This window comes from Ursus arctos, unplaced genomic scaffold (genome assembly GCF_023065955.2).
Source record: "Ursus arctos isolate Adak ecotype North America unplaced genomic scaffold, UrsArc2.0 scaffold_19, whole genome shotgun sequence".
Classification (NCBI taxonomy): domain Eukaryota; kingdom Metazoa; phylum Chordata; class Mammalia; order Carnivora; family Ursidae; genus Ursus; species Ursus arctos.
This window is the reverse complement of record NW_026622863.1, coordinates 53,499,415-53,521,918: the sequence shown is the minus strand read 5'-3', so window position 1 is coordinate 53,521,918 and position 22,504 is coordinate 53,499,415. Positions and strand designations below refer to the sequence as shown.

General features: G+C 45.9%; 1 protein-coding gene across 1 annotated transcript in view; it reads right to left on the bottom strand.

Annotated features, from left to right (window-relative positions):
- The window catches only part of NLRP13 (NLR family pyrin domain containing 13), a 44,178-nt gene that overhangs the window by 5,706 nt on the left and 15,968 nt on the right, over positions 1 to 22,504 (bottom strand). Inside the window, exons 6-13 of the mRNA XM_057314563.1 lie at positions 22,113 to 22,283; positions 20,586 to 20,756; positions 17,547 to 17,717; positions 16,778 to 16,948; positions 14,630 to 14,800; positions 6,626 to 6,953; positions 3,124 to 3,259; positions 502 to 546 (exon numbers count right to left, since the gene is read on the bottom strand). Of these exons, the coding sequence (XP_057170546.1) occupies positions 6,950 to 6,953; positions 14,630 to 14,800; positions 16,778 to 16,948; positions 17,547 to 17,717; positions 20,586 to 20,756; positions 22,113 to 22,283 (859 nt within the window). The 3' untranslated portion in view covers positions 502 to 546; positions 3,124 to 3,259; positions 6,626 to 6,949. The remainder of the gene's footprint in view (positions 1 to 501; positions 547 to 3,123; positions 3,260 to 6,625; positions 6,954 to 14,629; positions 14,801 to 16,777; positions 16,949 to 17,546; positions 17,718 to 20,585; positions 20,757 to 22,112; positions 22,284 to 22,504) is intronic.

Here is a 22,504-nt window from a genome sequence, read left to right as displayed (position 1 = left end):
AATAATAAACCCCTTCTCCCTATCCCGGAGAAAAGCAATTCCAAGTGGATGAATACTTCTGTGTGAAAAGCAAAACCACCATATTTTAAAAGACAATACAAGACATCTGTATGATTTGGGAAGGGAGTGATTTATTTTAATTTTCACTTTTCTTATTATGTTATGTTAGTCACCATACAGTTCATTAGTTTTTGATGTAGTGTTCCATGATTCACTATTTGCATATAATACCCAGTGCTATGGACTCTGGGAAACAAACTGAGGGCTTCAGAGGGGAGGGGGCGGGGGATGGGTCGGCCCCGTGATGGGTATTAAGGACAGTGTGTATTGCAATGAGCACTGGCAGTGATTTATTTTTAAACAAGACTCCAAATTTACCCATCATAAAGTAAACCTGCCTAAGTTTGATTTCATTAAAAGTAAAAACTGTTTGGCGAATGACCCTATGGAAAAGAAAGAAATGTACAAACCACAAACTGGGAGAAGATGTAATTCTCCTACCTTACTGGCCAAGCAGCATGATCAGAATACATAAGGCACTTCTACCTGCAAATAAAAACAAAAAATAACCAATAGAAATAGAAGCAACACAATAAAAAAAAAAACCAAACGTATTTCACAAAACAGGCAACAAATGACCCACGAACATGAGAAAACGGAATTTTGTCAATAATCTTGCAAAGGCAAGGGGACCAAGAGCGAGACAGTGTTGGCTTATTAGCAATCATGCAAAAGCAAGGGGGCCAACAGTGAAACAGTGTTGCCTTCTTAGCAATCACGCAAAGGCAATGGGAACAATAGTGATACATTCAATACTTGGCAAGTATGTTAAAAACGCAGATGTCATCAGTGGTGAGCAGTGATGTGCAGCCATGGGGATATTCACCTATTCCTGATGGTAATCTAATTCGATCAGAACACTTGAAAATAAGCATAGGGAGTAATCTGGGCATCCTCCATGACCCAGAAATTCCCACTCTTAAATAATTAAACATTCTGGCACATGTGAACAAGGGGATTGATCAAGATTTTTCAAAACAGCATTGATCTTCTTAGTAAGAACTGAGAAACAAAAACTATCACTGATAGGATGGATAAACTGTGATATATTCATGCACTCAGATACTTTAAGGCAATAAAAAAAAATAAATGAACCACAACTAAAACAAACTTAACGTTGACAAATCTGAGGAACATAACGGCAAGCGAAAGAAGGAAGTCCTAGAAGGGTATATGTGCTCTAATTCCAAAGCAGGCAAACTACATGTACCTCTTTGGGGAACATCTGTGAGAGGGGGAAAGAAAAAAAAAAGAAGGTTGAACGGAAGAACTGGCAACAAATTTATTTCAGTTGGCAACTACCGAGGGTGAAAGAGCATGCAATTGGGGCTGGGCAGGCGGAACCTGCAAAGGTCCTTATAATGTCTATTTCTTTTTTTTAAGATTTTATTAATTTTTTGAGAGAGAGTGAGTAGGAGGGAGAGGGAGACAGAATCTGAAGCAAGCTCCAGGCTGACCTCAGAGCCCGATGTGGGGCTCGATCCCATGACAGAGAGATCAGGACCTGAGCTGAAACAAAGAGTCTGACGCGTAACCGACTAAGTCACCCAGGTGCCCCATGATGTCTATTTCTCAGTCAAGGTTCTGGACCAGAGATATCTGTGTTCTGATTATGGTTATTCCTCAAGTTTTCCATTATGCTGTCTACACTTCTTTATATTTCATGCCCCCACCCCCACATAACAGTACTTAAGTCATAGGATTTTTTTTTTTTTAAGATTTTATTTATTTATTTGACAGAGAGAGAGAGACAGCCAGCGAGAGAGGGAACACAAGCAGGGGGAGTGGGAGAGGAAGAAGCAGGCTCACAGAGGAGGAGCCCGACGTGGGGCTCGATCCCATAACACCGGGATCACGCCCTGAGCCGAAGGCAGACGCTTAACCGCTGTGCCACCCAGGCGCCCCAAGTCATAGGATTCTTAAAAGGAGAAGCCCAAATTGTGATTAGGGAAAGGATAGTTTCCGGCATATTGAAGTTTCCAGTGAACTTCAGACGTGATTGTGATGAGTACAAGGAACCCCAGCGCAGAGCAGAAAACACGCTCAACGATGACATATGGGCCTCACACCTGAAAAACGTCACACCTATTCCACGTACGCATGACTATATTAGCCACGTGTCATCGGGTTCCTCTCGTGTGTGAGACATACGGTGACAGAAGGTGATCAGGACACTAACAGTCCTCAAGGAGCTTCGAATTTAGGAAGGAAATGACATTGCACAGTCATCCCTGCTGGCTCAGCCCACCTGGAGAGACGGAAGGAAGCTCCTTTCTGTCAGAAGCTCCGGGAATCCGACTCTGGAAAACAGTATGGAGGTCCCTTAAAAAGTTAAAAATGGAGCTACCCTATGACCCAGCCATTGCACTACTGGGTGTTTACCCCAAAGATACAGACGTAGTGAAGAGAAGGGCCATATGCACCCCAATGTTCATAGCAGCAATGTCCACAATAGCTAAATCGTGGAAGGAGCCGAGATGCCCTTCAACAGATGACTGGATTAAGAAGTTGAGGTCCATATATACAATGGAATATTCCTCAGCTATCAGAAAGAACGAGTTCTCAACATTTGCAGCAACATGGACGGCACTGGAGGAGATAATGCTAAGTGAAGTAAGCCAAGCAGAGAAAGACAACTATCATATGATTTCTCTCATCTATGGAACATAAGAACTAGGATGATCAGTAGGGGAAGAAAGGGATAAAGAAAGGGGGGGTAATCAGAAGGGGGAATGAAGCATGGGAGACTATGGACTCTGAGAAATAAACTGAGGGCTTCAGAGGGGAGGGGGGTGGGGGAATGGGGTAGACTGGTGATGGGTAGTAAGGAGGGCACGTATTGCATGGTGCAGTGGGTGTTATACGCAACTAATGCATCATCGAACTTTATATCGGAAACCGGGGATGTACTGTATGGTGCCTAACATAATATAATAAAAAATCATTAAAAAAAAAAGAAGCTCCAGGAATCCGAAGTCAGAACCACTCTGTAGGACACCAGGGGCAAAGAGCTGGACAAGCACCCAATGTAGGAAACAAATTTTTCAAAGCAATCTGTTTTACCTGTTTTCTGGTATGGTCATCAAAAGCCCTCGAGATCTTCCAATCCATGAGCGTGGGATGTTTTCCCATTTCTTTGTGGCTTCCTCAATTTCTTTCCTAAGTGTTCTGTAGTTTTCAGAGTATAGATCCTTTACCTCTTTGGTTAGGATGAACATAGGGGAAGGGAGGGAAGAATAAAAGAAGACGAAATCAGAGAGGGAGACAAACCACAAGAGACACTGAACTCTAGGCAACAGTGTTGCTGGATGGGATTGGGGGGATGGGGTAACTGGGCGACGGAAGGAGCACAGGGTGTTCTGTGCAACAGATGAGTCGCTGAACTCTACCTCTGCAACCAATGATACATTGTATGTTAGTCCATTGACTTAAAAAAAAAAAAAAAAAAGAAAGCGCTCTGAGCCAATGGGAAGGGAGTGATTCATTGGCCAACGGAATGGCTCCAGAACTTTTCCTTCCTAGCCCCAGCCGCTATTCAGTAGCTCAATCAGGAAGGCCTGGAGTGGTGAGGCAGCAGGGCTTGCTGTGTCTTTTTTTTTTTTTTTTTTAAGTTTATGTCTTGTGTTACTTTGTTTTCATTTTCTCCTCTTGTCCTGCTTCTTTTCTTGACCAACCAGAAGGAATTCCCTGTGTCCTCACTCCATGCTCCTGGCTTTAGATTCTTTGATACATTACATGTCAGTTACAAGACCATGGCAGTGATGATGTTGTTCAGTGTCCCTGGTTTCAGGCCTGCTCCATTCAAGCGCCAAGTGTCCAACGCTTGCTCCCTCTTGATGCACAGCCAGGCTATAGTCGCCCATCTCCGTGTCTTCCCACCATCTTCCCTCCATGCACGCCTGTGTCCAAATTTCCCCTCTTAGTAAGGACACCAGTCCCACTGGATTAATGGCTCACTCTACACCGGTGTGACTTCATTTTAACTAATTGCTTTGGCAATGGCCCGATTTCCTAATAAATTCACATTCTGAGGTGTGGGGGTTAAGATTTCAACATAAGGGGGAGCCTGGGTGGCTCAGTCGTTGAGTTGAGCGTCTGCCTTCGGCTCAGGTCATGATGCCAGCGTTCTGGGATTGAGCCCTACATCGGGCCCCCTGCTCAGCGGGGAAGACTGCTTCTCCCTCTCCCACTCCCCCTGTTTGTGTTCCCTCTCTCGATGCCTCTCTGTCAAATAAATAAAAAAAAAAAAAAAAAAAAAAAAAGATTTCAACATATGACCTGTGAGGGGTACACGATTCAACCACCCACACATCTACTATTATTGCACTGGAGACAGAAAGGGCTCTCTCTGCTGACCTGCCGCGGGCGGTACAGAGCGTGTGTACGTGCGTGCGTGCGTGCGTGCGTTTGGGCAGGTATTTAAAACAGGATTTGTGCCAAATCTGAATGCAGTCAATCCCCTCACTTTCAGAAGGTCTCTGCCCATGTTAAGATTTCAGCCTTTGGGGGCGCCTGGGTGGCTCAGTCGTTGGGCGTCTGCCTTCGGCTGGGGGAGTGATCCCAGCGTTCTGGGATTGAGCCCCACATCAGGGCCCACGTCAGGCTCCTCCGCTGGGAGCCTGCTTCTTCCTCTCCCACTCCCCCTGCTTGTGTTCCCTCTCTCGCTGGCTGTCTCTCTGTCAAATAAATAAATAAAATGTAGGGGCAGTGGGAGAGGAAGAAGCAGGCTCATAGCAGAGGAGCCTGATGTGGGGCTCGATCCCATAACGCCGGGATCACTCCCCCAGCCGAAGGCAGACGCTTAACCGCTGTGCCACCCAGGCGCCCCAATAAATAAAATCTTAAAATTTTTTTTTCAGCCTTTGGCAAGAGGCTGACCTTTTATCTTCCTAACACTGTCTTCCAGGCAAAAAAAGTGCAGCTAGTTGCTTTCTTCTTGGGGAAGGGCTCAGAGTCAAGTGACAGCAAGGGTCTTGCCCAGTGAAAGCGGCTCTTCAGGTCAGCGGTTCTCACCCTTGGGTGCATCAGAATCCACCGGAGGCTTTAACAGATAGCTATGCCTCACTCCGAATTTATTAGGAGTAGGGAGGACATCAGGGATTTGCATTTCCACAAATTCCTGGTGGTAGTGACTAAATTTGGAGAAACACTGCTTTAGAGTCTGTTCCTCTGGTGGTTTCAGGACTCAGATGTGTCTGTGACTCAAGATCTGACCAAAAGCAGGCTTTTTAACACCATTGGGCAAAAGCCCCCAGGGAAGAAGCCATTGAAGGTTCTTAAGAGCCTTTTTGTTCTTGTATTCTGTGTACTACTTAACAATTTACCCCGATTTTTAGATCTTTAGTGCTGTTAAGATTAAAGTTTTTAATGCTCCACATCGCTTGCCATCAGGAAAATACAAAACAAAACCACAATCAGATACCACCTCACGCCAGTCAGAATGGCTAAAATTAACAAAACAGGAAACAACAAATGTTGGAGAGGATGTGGAGAAAGGGGAACCCTCTTATACTGTTGGTGGGAATGCAAGTTGGTGCAGCCACTTTGGAAAACAGTGTGGAGGTCCCTCAAAAAGTTAAAAATTGAGCTACCCTATGATCCAGCCATTGCACTACTGGGTATTTACCCCAAAGATACAGACGTAGTGAAGAGAAGGGCCATATGCACCCCAATGTTCATAGCAGCATTGTCCACAATAGCTAAATCGTGGAAGGAGCCGAGATGCCCTTCAACAGATGACTGGATTAAGAAGATGTGGTCCATATATACAATGGAATATTACTCAGCTATCAGAAAGAACGAGTTCTCAACATTTGCTGCAACATGGACGGCACTGGAGGAGATTATGCTAAGTGAAATAAGTCAAGCAGAGAAAGACAACTATCATATGATTTCTCTCATCTATGGAACATAAGAACTAGGATGATCGGTAGGGGAAGAAAGGGATAAAGAAAGGGGGGGTAATCAGAAGGGGGAATGAAGCATGAGAGACTATGGACTCTGGGAAACAAACTGAGGGCTTCAGAGGGGAGGGGGGTGAGGGAATGGGATAGACCGGTGATGGGTAGTAAGGAGGGCACGTATTGCATGGTGCACTGGGTGTTATACGCAACTAATGAATCTTGGAACTTTACATCAAAAACCAGGGATGTACTGTATGGTGACTAACATAATATAATAAAAAATATTATTATAATAAAAAATTCATAAGAATAAAAAAACACATGTATTTATAATTTGTTTATATTTATAATTATAGACTTGTATAATTATGTATTTATAATTATAGATTTAGATATATAAATTATACATGTATAGTATATATTATATAATTATATACCATTATAATAATAGAAGTATAATTATATATAAACTTTATAGAAATATAATTATATGTAACTATATATTTATAGAAGTATAATTATGTAATATAAATTATATGTATCGTTACTTTATCAGCTAAATACGGTTCCACTAGGTAACACTATAATGAACCTTAAGCATCTCTGTTTCTCCCTACCCTCTTCAAACCCATCTGAAATCAAGGACACTCAGAGGTACTTACGTAGCCACTCGTTTCTTTGAAGGGGAAGTAGATGATGTGAAGTCCAGTGCCGAGAACATCACCGTCTTTTCCAACTTGTGAAGAAATAGGTCCATTTCTTTAAAGCCCCTCCTCGTAAACCTACATCTAGAGACTTCGGGGGCCTGGCAGCTTTTCACCCTCCTCTCACCTGGTGTGAAAGATCAGAGCACAGAGTGCGGACGCCGCGCTCCAGGCAGTGGGAAGACTTGGACTGTCCGTTGTTTTCCTGAGCCGTGAAATTCTAGCTGTTTCGTGTTGTCTTGTGGCCCCAGGCAAAGCATTTGTCTTCCCTGATTATCTGTCTTATCTGCAAAATGGGGGAAATGATTTGATTTGACACAGTAACTCTGAAAATATAGATGTGATAAAAATGCAGAACGACGTGAGCTGCCACGTCCCCTGCTCCCCACCCCCAACTGTGGACAGAAACAGAGGCTCCAACAGCGAAGTGAAGCTTCTCAGGACATTTGCAAGCAGACAGATCCCCACAGAACAAAGACACCGTGATCCTGACCCTCCCATTTAATTCAGAGCAACAATTCCTGCCTTGTGTTAAGTGCAGGGCCCCAGAACCCAACTGCTGGGATCTGTCCCCTGTCTCTACCACTCCACAGCTGTGACCTCGGGCCAATTGCTTCCCTTGCTTAGCCCTCCTTGTCTTCATCACAAATCAGGTCAATAATAGCATCTCACAAGGTTGTGATATTTTAAGGAGATGTACACCTAAAACCCACAACAGAAGGCTAGGACCAGGCACTCGGATAATGGAAGCTATTACTAATTTATCTTTTTAAAAATAAGTTTATCTTTCTCCTGAGCTTCCTCTGACTTCCTGTCCCAAGCCCTAGTGTTCAGCTGGTATCAGAAAGGAGTTCTGTTCTGTCCAGTGATGTGTTGGAGACAAACCGCTCCGACCAGATCGGGAGAACCCTGCACCCTCTCTTCCTCCTGTTGTGTTTAGAGACATCAAGTGGGTGGCTTAAAATTGGCCCTGGTTGGATAATTTACACCTCGGAAATGTGCAGAGCTACAGAGCCAGGGTTGAACATTTATCAGCACACCACCACCCCACAGATAGGTCTTTCCCATTGGACCAACACCAGGTTGTTCTAGGCTTGTCCCAGGAAGAAATGACGGAGAAAGAGGAGCTGCAGAGAAGAAACGAAAGAGGTAGGAATTCAACAGAGCCCCTTTTCCATTTTACTAGGCTGCAAAAAACTGAATTTGATGAGGAAACCCAGAGACTTCTGACAGCCTCAGAAAAGCAAAATCCATCCTTCACAATTACAGATGAATGATGGAACAGAGACGGGACGATAGGGCAGCAAGCAAGCTAGACCCTTCCTGACCAAGGGCACCGGCAAAGAAAAGTTACTGGAGCCCTTACTTGTGCCTCCTGTCCCCAGGAATCACAGCTCCGGACACTGACGTGAACCCTGATCTTTCTGGCCCCTCATTTGAAAACTTCATAGACTGTGTTTATATGGTTTTAATCTGCTTTGTGGCCTTGGGCAAGCCACTGAAAGACTGCCAAGCTAAAGTTCCTATCCCGTCTCACAACAACATTGTAAACACTTAATAAAGTCTTAGATCTTTAACATTTTGTAAAACAAATCTCCAAACAGAATTTGTTCCCAGTGAATGCCCAGAGCAAGCTTGTGGATTGTAGAAACCATGATCCTTTCCCCACATGGTTTGGACACATGCTGCCTGTACCAAGAGTACTGGACCTGAGGTCTCACTTGGTCACTGTCTTTTCTGTTCATGTTGTCAGTGTCCCAACTCGGGCTCTTTCTCTTCTCTGGCCTCATGATGGTATTTGGAAAGTGCTTTTTTTAAAAATCAGAAAAGTATAGAGGAAGGTGGGGGAATGCGATAGGTTGGTGACGGGTAGTAAGGAGGGCACATATTGCATGGTGCCCTGGGTGTTATACGCAAGTAACGAATCATAGAACTTTATATCAAAAACTAGGGATGTACTGTATGGTGACTAACATAATAAAAAAACACTATAAAACAAACAAACAAAAAACCCGGAAAAGTATAAACCATCCATTGCCCTCCACCTCCAAGTACAGATAAAGATGAAGGTCCTTTTGACCACGAACCCCGTCTCATTCCCCTCTTCCTACACCCCACAAGCAATCTATCACGAGACTGACCGCCCATATCGGTCCTACAGTTCTCTATATGTGAACGCATCCATCAACAATTTAGTATCGATTTTTTTTACTTACATAAAGATCCCACGCTAAATGCATTCTGTTTTTTCATTGTTAATCTATCCATATTGATATATGTGTGTGTGTATATGTAAAAATAACATCGATAGACTGACAATGTACTTCATGGAATATACACATATGCACATTTCGACATGGAGAGACCAACAAAGCGTGAACACACAATGCAGCACATATACTCAGTGCCATTCTGGGGTTAAAGGTACATGCATGTTTACATATGTACACACGTGCAAAGAAGGTTGAGATACATAATAGGTACCTAAACCAGGCCTACACGTGTCTACATAAATAACTAAACCTTGTTTCTTTGACCTGATAGAACAGCCCTGTCTATAGGTACTTCATTTAAATGATCTGCTGATAGGCTTTTAGGTGGTTTCTAATATTTGACATTATCACTACAACTTACAACCTTGTAAACCTCTTCTCATACAGGAGTCAGTATTTCTTTAACCATCTAGAATGTCTACGCTGCACTTGTAGCTACAAGGCGACCAACAGAAGGATAAAAATTATAACAAGAGGGAAGCAGGTGGCGTGGGCACGCAGAAGTGACACACGAGTAGACCATGTGAAAAGTCGCTATGACAAGTATCAGCAAGATAAGCTACTGGTCTCCATGCACGTGTAGGGTTTCAGGAAGGAATCAGCGACCAGCTGAGCAAAGCGAGTCTTTGTTTTCATCAGTAAAGCCTCCGATGGGCCTTTCTCTGTTGAGAGGAAATAGGAAAGCCAGCTTTACACTTCCGATGGGGTGGCGACGCTGAGTCCGTCACTGTGTCAGTCAGTTAACTCTTGTCCCTGCCCCCTTGTCTTTCCTCTTTCCGAACGCGTCCCTTCTCAGGGTTCAGGGCTTCCACCCCATAGTTCAGGAGCGCACAGACTTTAAGTGGGGTTTTACGGCATGGCACTAGATGAAATTATTGACGTTGGGACTACTACAGGATAGAAACAAGAAATGGCCCAGGACAAGTATTGAACCAGGTGCAGGAAAAGATTTCACATCTGAGAGTAAATTTGAACAGTCAGGCTAAAACAATGCTTTATGATTCTATCTCCTGAGTCAGGCTTGTTCAGTGGAATAAATTGAAGAAGTAGAAGCACGAGATTAAAGGAAAAGTAATGCATAAGCACCGGAGAAGACTCCACGAGTCAGCCGCTACAGAGCCAGAAACGCTCCGACAGCGCTGCGAGTGCAGCCCTGTCCCCGGAAGAACGCCCCAGTCATTCTCTTCTGCCTCCTTCCAAGTTCTGGGTCACTTCTCAGGCGCTGCTAATCTTACCTCCCTGCGTGACCCCCTGCATCTCCCATCCTTCCCCAGATTCTGCCCTGGTCCTCTTCCCGCTGCACCTTACGGCTTCTAAGACTCTCTACTCTTCTTTCCCTTCTTCCAAATGAAGACCTCCGACCCCGTAAATGAAGACGGGGTGGGAACTGGATGGAAAGTTTGAGGAGTATTTCATTTCTGGACTCCCGTGCCATCAATTAAGGAGTTGAGATGGATAAAGTCAGCAACTCAAGTGTCCACTGACAAAGGAATGGATGAACGCAGTGTGGTCTAGCCACGTGCTGAAGGAGGATTCAGCCTTAAACAAGGAAACTCTGACACCTGCCGCATCACAGATGAGCCTTGAGGACATTATGCTAAGTAAGTCAGTCAACGAAAGGGTAAATACTGTATGATCCCACTCTTTTTTTTTTTTAAAGAGTTATTCATTTGAGAGAGAAAGCATGAGTAGAGGGCACAGGCAGAGGGAGAAGCAGGCTCCCCACTGAGCAGGGAGCCTGACACGGGGTTCATTCCAGAACCCTGAGATCGGGACCTGAGCCAAAGGCAGATGCTTAACCAACTGACCCACTTTTATGAGGTACCTAGAGCGGTCAAATTCATAATGACAGAAGAATGGTTGCCAGAGGCTCAGGGAGCGGGAAATGGGGAGTTAGTATTTCATGGGGACAGAGTTTCAGTTTGGGAAGATAAAGTTCCATGGAGGATGGTCGTGGGGCTTGCACAACAGTGTGAAGCTACTTACTGCCACACAACTGTTCACTTTAAAATGACTACACAGGGACGCCTGGGTGGCTCAGTCAGCTAAGTGTCTGCCTTCGGCTCAGGTCATGATCCCAGAGTCCTGGGATCGAGCCCCATGTCGGGCTCTCTGCTCAGCGGGGAGTCTGCTTCTCCCTCTGCCTCTGCCTGCTGCTTCACCGGCTTGTGCTGTCAAATGAAATCTTAAAAAAAAAATGGCTAGCCAGTGAATTTGTTATGTCCAGCTTACCACACACATCACAAGAGACAAAGATTGAGAAAGTCGCTTCATGGCATCTATGGAGCAAAGGGATGACATCCTGCCAGGGTTTCTGAGAGGCAGACCAGCTGGAGGAAGCAAAGAACTTACTGCCCCAGCTACAGTGATGTTAAGGGGACATCCATTCCCACCCACTAGGAGGTGTTCCAACATTTTTCCGTAATCTCGAACGTCTTTCCCTAAAAGTAGAGGTCAGTAGAAAAGAGGGGGAAGGATGTGCGGATAAAGAACTGAGCCACGAAGCATCTAGTTTGCAAGAGAGGATCTTGAGATGACAAGATCGATGGAGATTGTTAACCTAAGAGCAATACTTACAGGTGTTTACCACGCACTGAAACCTCTGAGTTATTTTGTGTCATTTTTACAAAACCTGAGATTGGTGCTATTAAACCCACGTTGTAATGAGAAAATCGGCAGCGGTGCCATCATCAAAAGCCCCTGAGCGTGTTTCCAGTCCACAGAATCTATTTGTCTCTCCAGATTCCGTTCAGGGGGTCCTTTTCTCAACCACAGCTCCTCCATCACGTCACAAAGGGGATTCTCGCTGCTTCTAACCCCAACTATACACAACCTCTGCCTTGTGCCCGGCCACTCCCTAGTCCTGGCCACATCTACCCATGCTTTTAAGACGGCAAAGTAGCAGGTGTGAAAAAACAAAGTGGGTGGGTAAGTCTCCCGCATGATCGCAGACTTGCAGTTGGTGTGCGGTTGGTCACAAAGGAATCGCTCCTTGCTGGGTTGTGGGCTTCATACCCCGTAGTGAGCTTGGGGAAGCAGCTCGGCAGTGACAGCACGTGCAAAGCCCTTTGGTCCCATCTCTTCCTTCCCTGAGCCCTCATTCCCCTTCCTGGGGCAGGGGTGGTGGACCTGTCATTGATTCCCCTAGAAAGCCACTTTGGCATTACATGGCTTTGAAATAAAACAACACTCTTAGAATACGCAAGGGTTAAGATCCTTTGCTGTAATTGAATTAATTCCATGACAAATTCAGGAATTCTAGAATAAATTCCTAAAATACGAAAATAGTAAAAGAGAATTTATCGATCCAACACTCACAGAAGAATATCCCTGTGTTATAAAGAAACAAACTCTGGGATCATCTTGGATTTGGGGTTAACACGTAGTTTGTCAGAATATCAGAAATAATATGGTACCATTTTAATCAGCAGTAACTTAAGCCATGACATGGTGACTGAGGCAGTCTAAACCTTTGGTTTTTAAAAATCTCTCCCTGCAGATTTCCTAACTTAGTTCATATATATCTCCCCCAGTTTTCATCTACAATGAATGACAGAAGTACAGCAGGAAGAAAATGCAGTATTTCAAGGATCTAGATTTCACGTGCATTTAATGATGAGGGACCACGGATGGACAGAAGGGTCATGGCATTCACCTTACTGAAAGACCCCGCTGGCTTTCATAAGGCATGTTGGCTCTTAGAAGACTTGGATTTCAAGTTCCATTATTTGACTATTTCTGTGATCTGTTGTAAAGCATTCACCCCAAGTATCTTTTGTTTTTAAGTTTGTCAAGGAGGGATGACCCCACCTACGGGGTTCTGATGAAGATTGAGACATACGACCAAGGTTTTATAAGCTACAAAATGCCAAACAAAATGAATATCCAACTGTTCCTTAAAACTTCCGATAGCTTTTGCTTATGAAACAAGGCAAGGGAGAGAAAATTGTAATAAGCTCCTACCCTCGTATGCATTCTCGTGCGTGACATTACTTTCACAGGATATCCTGTGTAGGATCCATGGTCCTCTGTTTTCAGGTAGGTAAACTACACTTGAGATATATCACAGCCCCGGATCATTCAAAGGTAGACACAAAATGGGGTCTATTTGCGTATTAGGAGTGGTTCTGGATCTCCGTCTGGCTGGTTTGTCCACAGTGGAGCAACCGTGGAACTAGTCATATCTATCCCATCTCTCCATCCACAGGAAATGACGTTTTAGGCTTTCTCAAGGTGATTTTTATATCCTTTGCTTTATTGAATCCTCAACATCTGAGAAAGACATCACACCAAGAAGAACAAAAGGAAACTTGAGGCAAAGCCAATGTAGGGTCTTGAAGCCAAACGTAGAATTAGATTAGAATTCTGGAGATTGGGTATTTAATATGCTGCCTACAACACATGGCGGGAAAGCACTCGAGGTAACAGCTCACTTGTCCCCATGAACAGGGACACCTGAGCAGGCTCCCAGGGATTCTAATCCAAGACCATCCATGGTGAAGCCATGGCATCTCCTCATTGGATCACCACCACCATTTGTCCTCAAGGTCATTGAAATCCCATTCACACTTGACTCTTAGAAGGGCCCCCCTCTCCTGCAATTCCTCCAGCTCCCCCTTCACTATTTCGTACAACTCTTTCTTGAGCCTGCAAGAAATAGAGAGATAGAATGCTTTTAAAAATGCATTACTTAGATGTGAAGTTGGTAATATAAAGTCCTGCATGTATAGCTTTTGACCAACTTCCCAAAGTAGGTAAGGTTCCTTGGAATCCAAGAGGATTTTCTGCTAAAATGTGCCTAAAGTCTTTCTCGGGCGGGGGAACGGAATCCACTGCTTACCCTTCTGACCTCATCTCCAGAATACTGAATAAGGTGAAGAGTGTTCTAATTAAATGCTCTATTCAATGCCTGGACGGGGCAATACACAGCTGGTGGTCCAACTTCGGGGCCCTTATACCTGCTGTTCGAACTTCCTTAGAACACTCTACTCTATGTCTCTTGTCACTGTCCATGTCCCCTCCTGATAAATGGATTCCTCCTTCCAGCCTCCTTGGGACTCAAGATCAACGTCACCACCTCAGACATGCCTTCTGTTACCCCTTCTGTTACCACCCTGATTGCGCTTGTTTTTCTACCACCACCCAGAGTTTCCTTCATAGCATTCATAACACTGCTTTTATACATCTCAGATTTGTCATCTCCCTGAGGAGAACGCGGAGCCATGGGGCCAAGGCTCACGACCATTTGCTTCCTGCTATCTACCATGGCATGCTTGCTAGCATTGAGAAGATGTCATTGACTGAATTTCTGATGAGTGAAATACTAAGTAGGTACAAGAATGAGAAAAATGAGGGGACTCCTCAACTACCCGAATGTAGGACTGTGCTGCCCAGTATGGTCATCACGACCCACATGGGGCCATTTCCAGTAATTCAAACTGAGAAAAGTAAAAAATGCAGTTGCCGGGTTGCACTAACGCCCTATCAAGTGGCCAGCTGCCACATGCTGCTATCGGCCACTCTACTGGACAGTAGATATAAACCGTTGCCGTCCTCACTAAGGGTTCTGCTGGCCAGCACTGCTCTAGGAAATCGAATGCAGGGTGAACCCAACGCTTGCTTTAAAACATCAGCCAATTCATCCCCCTCTCAGCTAGTGCTCCCCAGTATAAAAGTCACTGGGGATTACCCAAGTTTCCGTAGTTTGCACGCTGATTTTTTCAAGGCCTTCCACAGTATGCCGACTCCACTGGGCTCCAAGTCATTCTGCAAAAGGTTCAGGTTAACCAGGCTTTTACTGCTTCCGAGAACAGAGGAGAGATGCTGGCAGCAAGCAGGCGTCAGACTGCATTTCTCCAACCTAGGAGTGGGTGCGAAGGAAGTGTGAAAGATGGTCCTCCAAGACCGGGAAGGTAGAAGTGATACCACATCTAGGAAAAAGTATGTGGTCAAAACAAACTGGCTTACAGGGGAGAGCTCACCGCACGCCGGACACTTCTCCAAATGCTTACGCGTAACTCATTTAATCCAGAGACCAATCCTATGAAAGGTAGCCAATATCTGAAACTCCATTTGCCAGGTGAGGAAACAGAACATTAGCCTGCCCAACTGTGAAAGAAACAATGTTCACAAAAAGCGGACGTGAATTTATTTATAAGGTCCTTAGAAGGACTGAAATAAGATTACGGTCCCTTCCTTACACTTTTATCTTGTTTCTAAATTCAACAAAACAAAATCTGCATTCCTAGTAGCTAGCCGACCGTATGTTCAAAGACGAAAGTGACAGTGTTACATCAGTTGGAGGTAGTGGAAATTTCCATGTAAGCCTATAAAGTGTGACAGGTGTCTATACATGAAAATTTTGATAAAGAGTAAAGGGAGAGAATGTTTCCTTAGGGCGGAAGAAGTTGGGTAGGATCCAGAGACTGCTTCAAGGTAAAGGTGGACAGGAAGAGGACAGGAAGAGGAGGACCGAGAAAAACGGGCTCCAGCCTCACCCAAGTGTGTCCTGTCTCCGGTCTAGCGCCCCCTGCAGGGCCTTTACCGCTATGTTAAATATTATTGACCTCAATCGCGTATGTTTAATAGGATTCCCTTGGTCTTCTGGGCCGGTTTTCCCTCAATGAGTGGAGACCGAGCAACGTCTGCAGACTAGGGAGGTGCTATTGGCATCTGGAGGGTGGAGGCCGGGGATGCCACTCAGCATCGTTCAGTACACAGGACAGCCCACAGCCAAGGACTACCCAGCCCAAGAGGCCAGTAGCGCTGAGGTTGAGAGACCCTGGTCTGAGGGTAAAGATGGAACCCTTTGGACACAAGTAAGACACTCAGGTGCCTGTTTTAATGCTACAACATTGGCGGGGCGCCTGGGTGGCTCAGTCAGCTAAGTGTCTGCCTTCAGCTCAGGTCATGATCCCGGGATCTTGGGATCGAGCCCCAAATCAGGCTCCCTATTCGGCAAGGGGTCTGCTTCTCCTTCGCCCTCTGCCCCTTCCCCCTGCTCATGCCTTCTCTGTCTTCCTCTCTCAAATAAATAAAATCTTTACAAAATCATTAAAGCTCCAACAGTAGAGAAGGAAACTGAACGAACGTGAGCTGAGTATCGGGCAGGCATTCATCATTAGAGACAATGCAGTAATTGTTGCAAACACTTTATTCATCTCTACATGCAGGGAGAAGCACCTAGAGAGGGAGGGCTTAAAACCAGACCAGCATTCTTTTTGAGGCACAAATAGGACCCTAAAGTACTTGCATAAATCTGACAGCTTCTCCTTTTACCTGCAGGATAAAGAATATCGTACCTCAAGATACTTCTTGAAAGACAGGGACGTGGTGGGGAAAAAAAATAGCAACTTCTGACTTATTTCACTTATGGGCATAATGTCCTCAGGGTCCATCCACTTCATGCAAATGAAAGGATTTCCACAGAGAGAGAAATACTGTATGATCTCTAAGCATTTCGTGACAGTGAGTAGAATCACGTAAGCCACACTTAACGAAAACTATTATTTGAGTCTAAACCATCTTAGTTTGCTGAACAAACACATCACCGTATGGTTAAAATCGGACTTCCCCTTAGATGGAAGAGACTCGAGGGTGGGAAGCAGGCTGTACCGCCCCCGCCCTACTATCCAAAAGGTACTGACGGAACCAAAGAATATTTATAATACAGCAAGGGGGAGGGTCACCGGAGTGAACTTCTGTCTCTGAACTTGAGCCTTACTGTTAAGCAGAAGAGAACATTTGTTCCTCGCCTTCTCGAGCCCCCAGGTGAACACATATCCGGATGCGAGAGTAGAGACGGGGGCTTCCCACAAAGAGAACAGCGTCAACTCACCCAAGAGTGTTTAGTGCACAACTCGGATCTTCTAGAATCTCACACAGATGTTTCACGCCATCATCCTGAACATTGTTGTTCCCGATATCCAGAATTTTCATGGTACGATTATGCCTGAGGGCATTAGCCAGCTCCTGACAGCCCTCTGGTGATAAGGAACAACCTGACAAACTGCAAAACGGACAGAAAGGGACAAAGAAGAAAGCTTGACTCCTTGGGCTTTGCTCTATCTGCCGCAGCCCATGTCCGTCTTCCAAGGACAAGAGAGATGCCAAAGCCAGACGTCCCAGTCCAAGCCCTGCGAAGAGCAGGGAGCTGGTCAGGAGATCTCAGGGATCCTATCTCCCTGACAGAAAGGATGTAGGCAGGACAATGCAGCCCCCCCACATGCCATCCATAGCGAGCTTGCACCTGGTTTCCTCTGGACTTGACCCTGTGCACCTTTCCCCTTTGCCAATTTTGCTTTTTCTCCTTTCACTGTAATAAATCGTAACCATGAATTTGACTGCCTGCCAAGTTCCTGAAGTCCTCTGTGAGTCACCAAACCTGCAGAGTGGTCTTGAGAACCCCCGGCACACATTGTGGTTGGTCCTTAGCCATCATCCCAGTACCCCCAACCTCCCACGCCCCTCCGACAGAACCCGAGGCTCCCCTATGTGAGCCATCCCGTCTACACCCAGGACTCCAGCCCTGTCTGGAACTTGGGCACTTGGAAGTCGATTCACATGCCCTCTTCCCACCCTCTGAAGGACAGAGGAATGGCACTCACTCCAGGTTCTGTAGGCTGCAGTCCGGACGACCGAGGGCCTTACACAGAAACTTCACTCCCTCGTCTCCCAGGTTATTCCTCCTCAGGTTCAGATGCGTCAAACTCTTGTTCTCAAGGAGAGCGTCTGACAAGTACCTGCCACTGGGTGCCCCGAGCTGGCAGAACCAGAGCCTATAGGGCAAGAGCCACAGAGACAGATGCTTAGGACAGCAGCCCAAACCGAGGGCCCTGGGGACGCAGCCTCAGGCCCTGCCTCTGAGTTCAACCGTGGTGGCCCCCGAACCCCAAGCCAGGATATGCTGAGGATCTGGACTTACTCCTCCTTTCCCAGGTCTACACAATGAGCACGGGAAGAACATACTGGTCATTAGTGGTGGTTAAAAAAAAAAAAGCCAATAAAAAGATGATGATTGGGGCACCTGGGTGGTTCAGTCGGGTAAGCATCCAGCTCCTGATTTCGGCTCAGGTTGTGATTTCAGGGTCCTGCGACTGAGCCCTGCGCTGGGCTCCGCGCTTCGCGGGGAGTCGGCTTGAGGATTCTCTCTCTCCCTCGCCCTCTGCCCCTCCCCCTGCTCTCTCTCGCTCAAATAAATCTTTAAAAATAAATACAGGGATGATGACCAAAGCATTTCAAGTTTCAGTAATGGAAGAGGAGGAAGTTCTGAAGATCTACCAGGAAACATCACGCTCATGGCTAACGATACTGTATTGTGTACTGAAAGTCCTCGAAGAGTTAGAATTTTCTATGGATTTAAATATTCTATGTTAAGTGATATCACAAAAAAAATTAATAAAAAGGGGGAAGAGGGAACTCCGGAAGGTGATGGATATGGTGTGGCCTTAATGGTGGTGGTGGTCTCATGGGTATGTACTTCTCCCCTGGGTCACTGACTTGTACGGTAAATATATACAACTTCTCACACGTCAGAAAAGTTTAATGTGAGAATTTTTTTAATTGTAAATAAAAGCAAAAAATAAACAGAAGGGAAAACACTTTAAATGACCTTGAAGCACCTGGGGATGAACCCAAGGCTTTGAAGCCAGTCAGACATGGGTTCAAATGCTGCTCATCCATTGCTGGCTATTGTCAAGCGTGTTGCTTTATTCCCTCCAGGCTTCCATTCCCGCTAAGGCGAGATGAGCACAGCAGCGAGGATGCCCTGAGCCGTGACGTGAGGTGCTTGGAACAGTACTTGCCAAGTGTGCGATACAAATTGTGGGAGATACAGAGTATAGAGAGATTAATAAGCATTAGATGTATATAATAAATACATTAGATATATAAATGCATTAGATGCTTGGAACAGTACTTGCCAAGTGTGCAATACAAATTGTGGGAGATACAGAGTATAGAGAGATTAATAAGCATTAGGTGTATATAATAAATACATTAGATAATATGTATACTGTATCTATATTGTATATATAATACTTAGCTATTATATAATAGCTTATATATACATGATATATGTTATTGTGTAACGTATCATGAATTCTATAGATCACATCTAATAAATCCATGATTTATATTATTTTGTGTTGTTATATATTAATGTATAGTAAATACAATTAGATATTAAAGTATATTGTTATAAGCCTAATTTAAACATAATGGTATATATTAATGTAATGTAACCTATAATGGTTATATATAACATTAGTTCATATTACATATGTATTAATTAGCTATTAATATTATGGTTCTTTGAGGCTCAGTGCTGAGTGAGTGCTAACCTTTTGGTCCGTAGCTCAGATTCTACGGTCCTTCACCATTGACCCCCTTGGATGCACCTCAAGACGCTTGGCCTTTAATCCTTTTATTCTTACCTGAACGACATCCGGTCCAGGAAAACCCATCTCCCCCCCATTCCACGTGCCGCAGAGCAGCAGAGGGCAGCTGAAGTAGAAACCATCTGCAAACTCTCACTTGGCACCTACCCCTCACCCCCGCACCCCGGCAACCCCCTGGAAACCTACAGTCCTACATGCACGTGCTCACGTAACATCTCCATGTGGTTAACAGGCATCTCGTGCTCCCGTGTCCCGGCCCAAACCCCTCACACCCGAACCACATCCTTCCCCGTCTTCCCCATGTCAGAAAATGGCACCACCCTTCACCCAGCGGCCAAGCCCGTCGCCTGCAGGTGTTTTGGGTCTTTCCTTCCCAAACCACACTAATGCCTCAGCAAGTCCTACTGGCTCTACCTTCAGGTGTCCCCCGAAATCCTGCCACCTCACCCCGCCCAATTCACTGTCATCCTTTTGCCTGCTTCCATCACAGTCCACCCTTCAACAGCAGCCCAGGCAATCGTTCGGAGAATGTCCGTGTACAAACTCCGGTCCTCAGACAATGTTTCCACCTCCAAACAAAACCGATTCCGTCACTGCCGGGCATATTCCAGGCGTCGTCCTGCCTCTCCAGCTTCATCTTCACCCCTCATCCCCGTCACTCGTGTTACCCCAGCCTTACTAGATGTCTTGCTGTTCCCACAACACCCCGAGCTCACTCCTGCCCTCTTCTTCCTTCTCTCTGCGTGTGGCTTCTTCAGTCAATGTCTGGTGGCTTCAGTGTCACCACCTCTGATGGGTTGGTGAGAGAAGACCTAACTAGGAAACCCGCCCACCACTCCTGGTCTACTCCTTCCACTTCGCTTTTCTTCCTTGCTGAGCTAGTTTTTTGGAAACTCACTCACAAATCTACGTCCTCCACCCAGGCGGGTGTGTGTCTTCTCGCCCACCCCCACCAGGGTGCCCAGCTCTGCGTCTAGAGATAGGAGCTCAGATATCGGCTGACCAGACCATAATTTCCTGGTGTCCCTGCTAAAACTGAATTCCTTGGCACAACCGCCAGAGACGATTCAGCAAATCTGGGGTGCTACTCAGCCTGTGTCTAGAATGGTGCCTAATACATGGAGTAATTGCTCCATGCATGTTAATGTTCCATGATACAAATGGGTCCTGAATGAAGGACCTATTGTTTTCCTCCATGCCCGCCCCCAAGGAGATTCCCTTCCAGAAATGGAACCAAGAGGAACTTACACCAGTCTCTCTAAGGCACACTCGGGGTGAGTCAGGGAAGCACAGAGGAGCCTCGCGCCTTCATCTTGGAGTGGATTAAATCCCAGGCACAGTCGAGCTGTCCTCTGGGTGCTGGTGAAGTACAAGGCCAGATCCTGAGAGACGGCGGCTGACAGGTTGCACTTCTCCAGGCTGTTCAAGGTACAAGCGCAGTGTGAGCCCCGCGCTGCCCACTTTCTTTCTTGCTCAAACTCCCAGTCCCTTGGGACACACATCTGTGACCCAAACATCATTAAAAGATCAAACTGGATAAAGAACAAAAGTTTTAAGGAGAAAAAGGTGGGTCAGGGTAAGGCTTCTCCATCTCAGCCCTACTGACCTTTGGGCCAGATCATTCTTTGTGGTGCTGGTGTGGGGAGGGGTGGGGAGTCGGGGGGTCCCCCAGTGTACTGAAGGATAGTAATCGTACCTAGTTCTTCCCCTACTAGATGCCAATGGCATCCTCCCCTCCCCATCGTGAGAACCAAGTAAGTGTCCAGACATTGCCAATTGTCCCCTGGAGGACAAGATCACCCCCAGTTTAAAACCACTGGGTTTGGGGCGCCTGGGTGGCTCAGTCGTTAAGTGTCTGCCTTCGGCTCAGGGTGTGATCTGGCGTTCTGGGATCGAGTCCCACATCAGGCTCCTCCGCTGGGAGCCTGCTTCTTCCTCTCCCACTCCCCCTGCTTGTGTTCCCTCTCTTGCTGGCTGTCTCTGTCTCTGTCAAATGAATAAATAAAATCTTTAAAAAAAACAAAAACAAAAACACTGGGTTTTCCCTGCTCATTGCGGAGTCTGTGTCTCTCCCTCTCCACCCCCACTACCTCTCATGCTCTATTTTTTTTTTACCTTTTTGACATGAAACATTATTTTCATTTTTTTATTATGTTAAGTTAGCCACCACACAGTACATCATTAGTTTTTGATGCAGTGTTCAATAAAATCTTTAAAAAAAAAAAGAATAGGGTGCCTGGATGGCTCAGTCAGTTAAGCATCTGCCTTCGGCTCAGGTCACGATCTCAGGGTCCTGGGATTGAGCCCCATGTGGGGCTCCCTGCTCAGCGGGGAGTCTGCTTCTCCCTCTGCCCCTCCCCCCCGTTCATGTTCCCTCTTTCTAATAAATAAATAAAATCTTTAAGCACTGGGTGTTATATGCAACTGATAAATTATTGAACACTACATCTGGAATTAATGATGTACTATATGTTGGCTAATTGAATTTAAATTTAAGAATTTTGAAATAAGTTAATCAAAATATTAAAAAATAAAAATAAAACCACTGGGTTTAGGGGAGGCTGGCCGGTGAGTTACCCATAATCAAGGTGAGGCAAAGCTGGCTGAGATGGGGCCCTGAGGACACAGTGGAGAAGAGCAAAGACAGGGAACACGTCAGTAGGTAGGGACCTACAACAGGGGTTCCCCACGGCTCCCCCGACATGCTCCCACTGCCACCCCACCCTGCCACTTAACCTTGCAAAGACCCTATTTTGACAAGGCAGGAAGACTTACGACAGCTCCTTCAGGGAGGACTTCGACATCCCAGATGGCCCTTGCAGACTTTCTACCTCCATACCAGCGAGATCATTGTCCCCCAGGCTGAGGAAGCTCACACTCGAGTTCTTGCTGAGTTCCCGGAAGAGGTGACAACACATCAGAGGGGTGAGGCCACACGATTCCAACCTACCAAAGGGGCCCCAAGACAGGCAGTTACTCCCGGGAAGAGGGGTCTTCATTCGGAGGCCCCCTTGTTCCACAAATCAAAGCTTATTTCTCCTTGTTCCTCGTTGTCCCCCCAGGCAGGATGGCCTCCAACGCGGTGCCCCTGAGCATGTGTCCACGGTCCAGCACCACCTTGGAGCCTGCTAGAAATGCTAGCTCTCAAGCCCCCCAGCGGCCCTGCC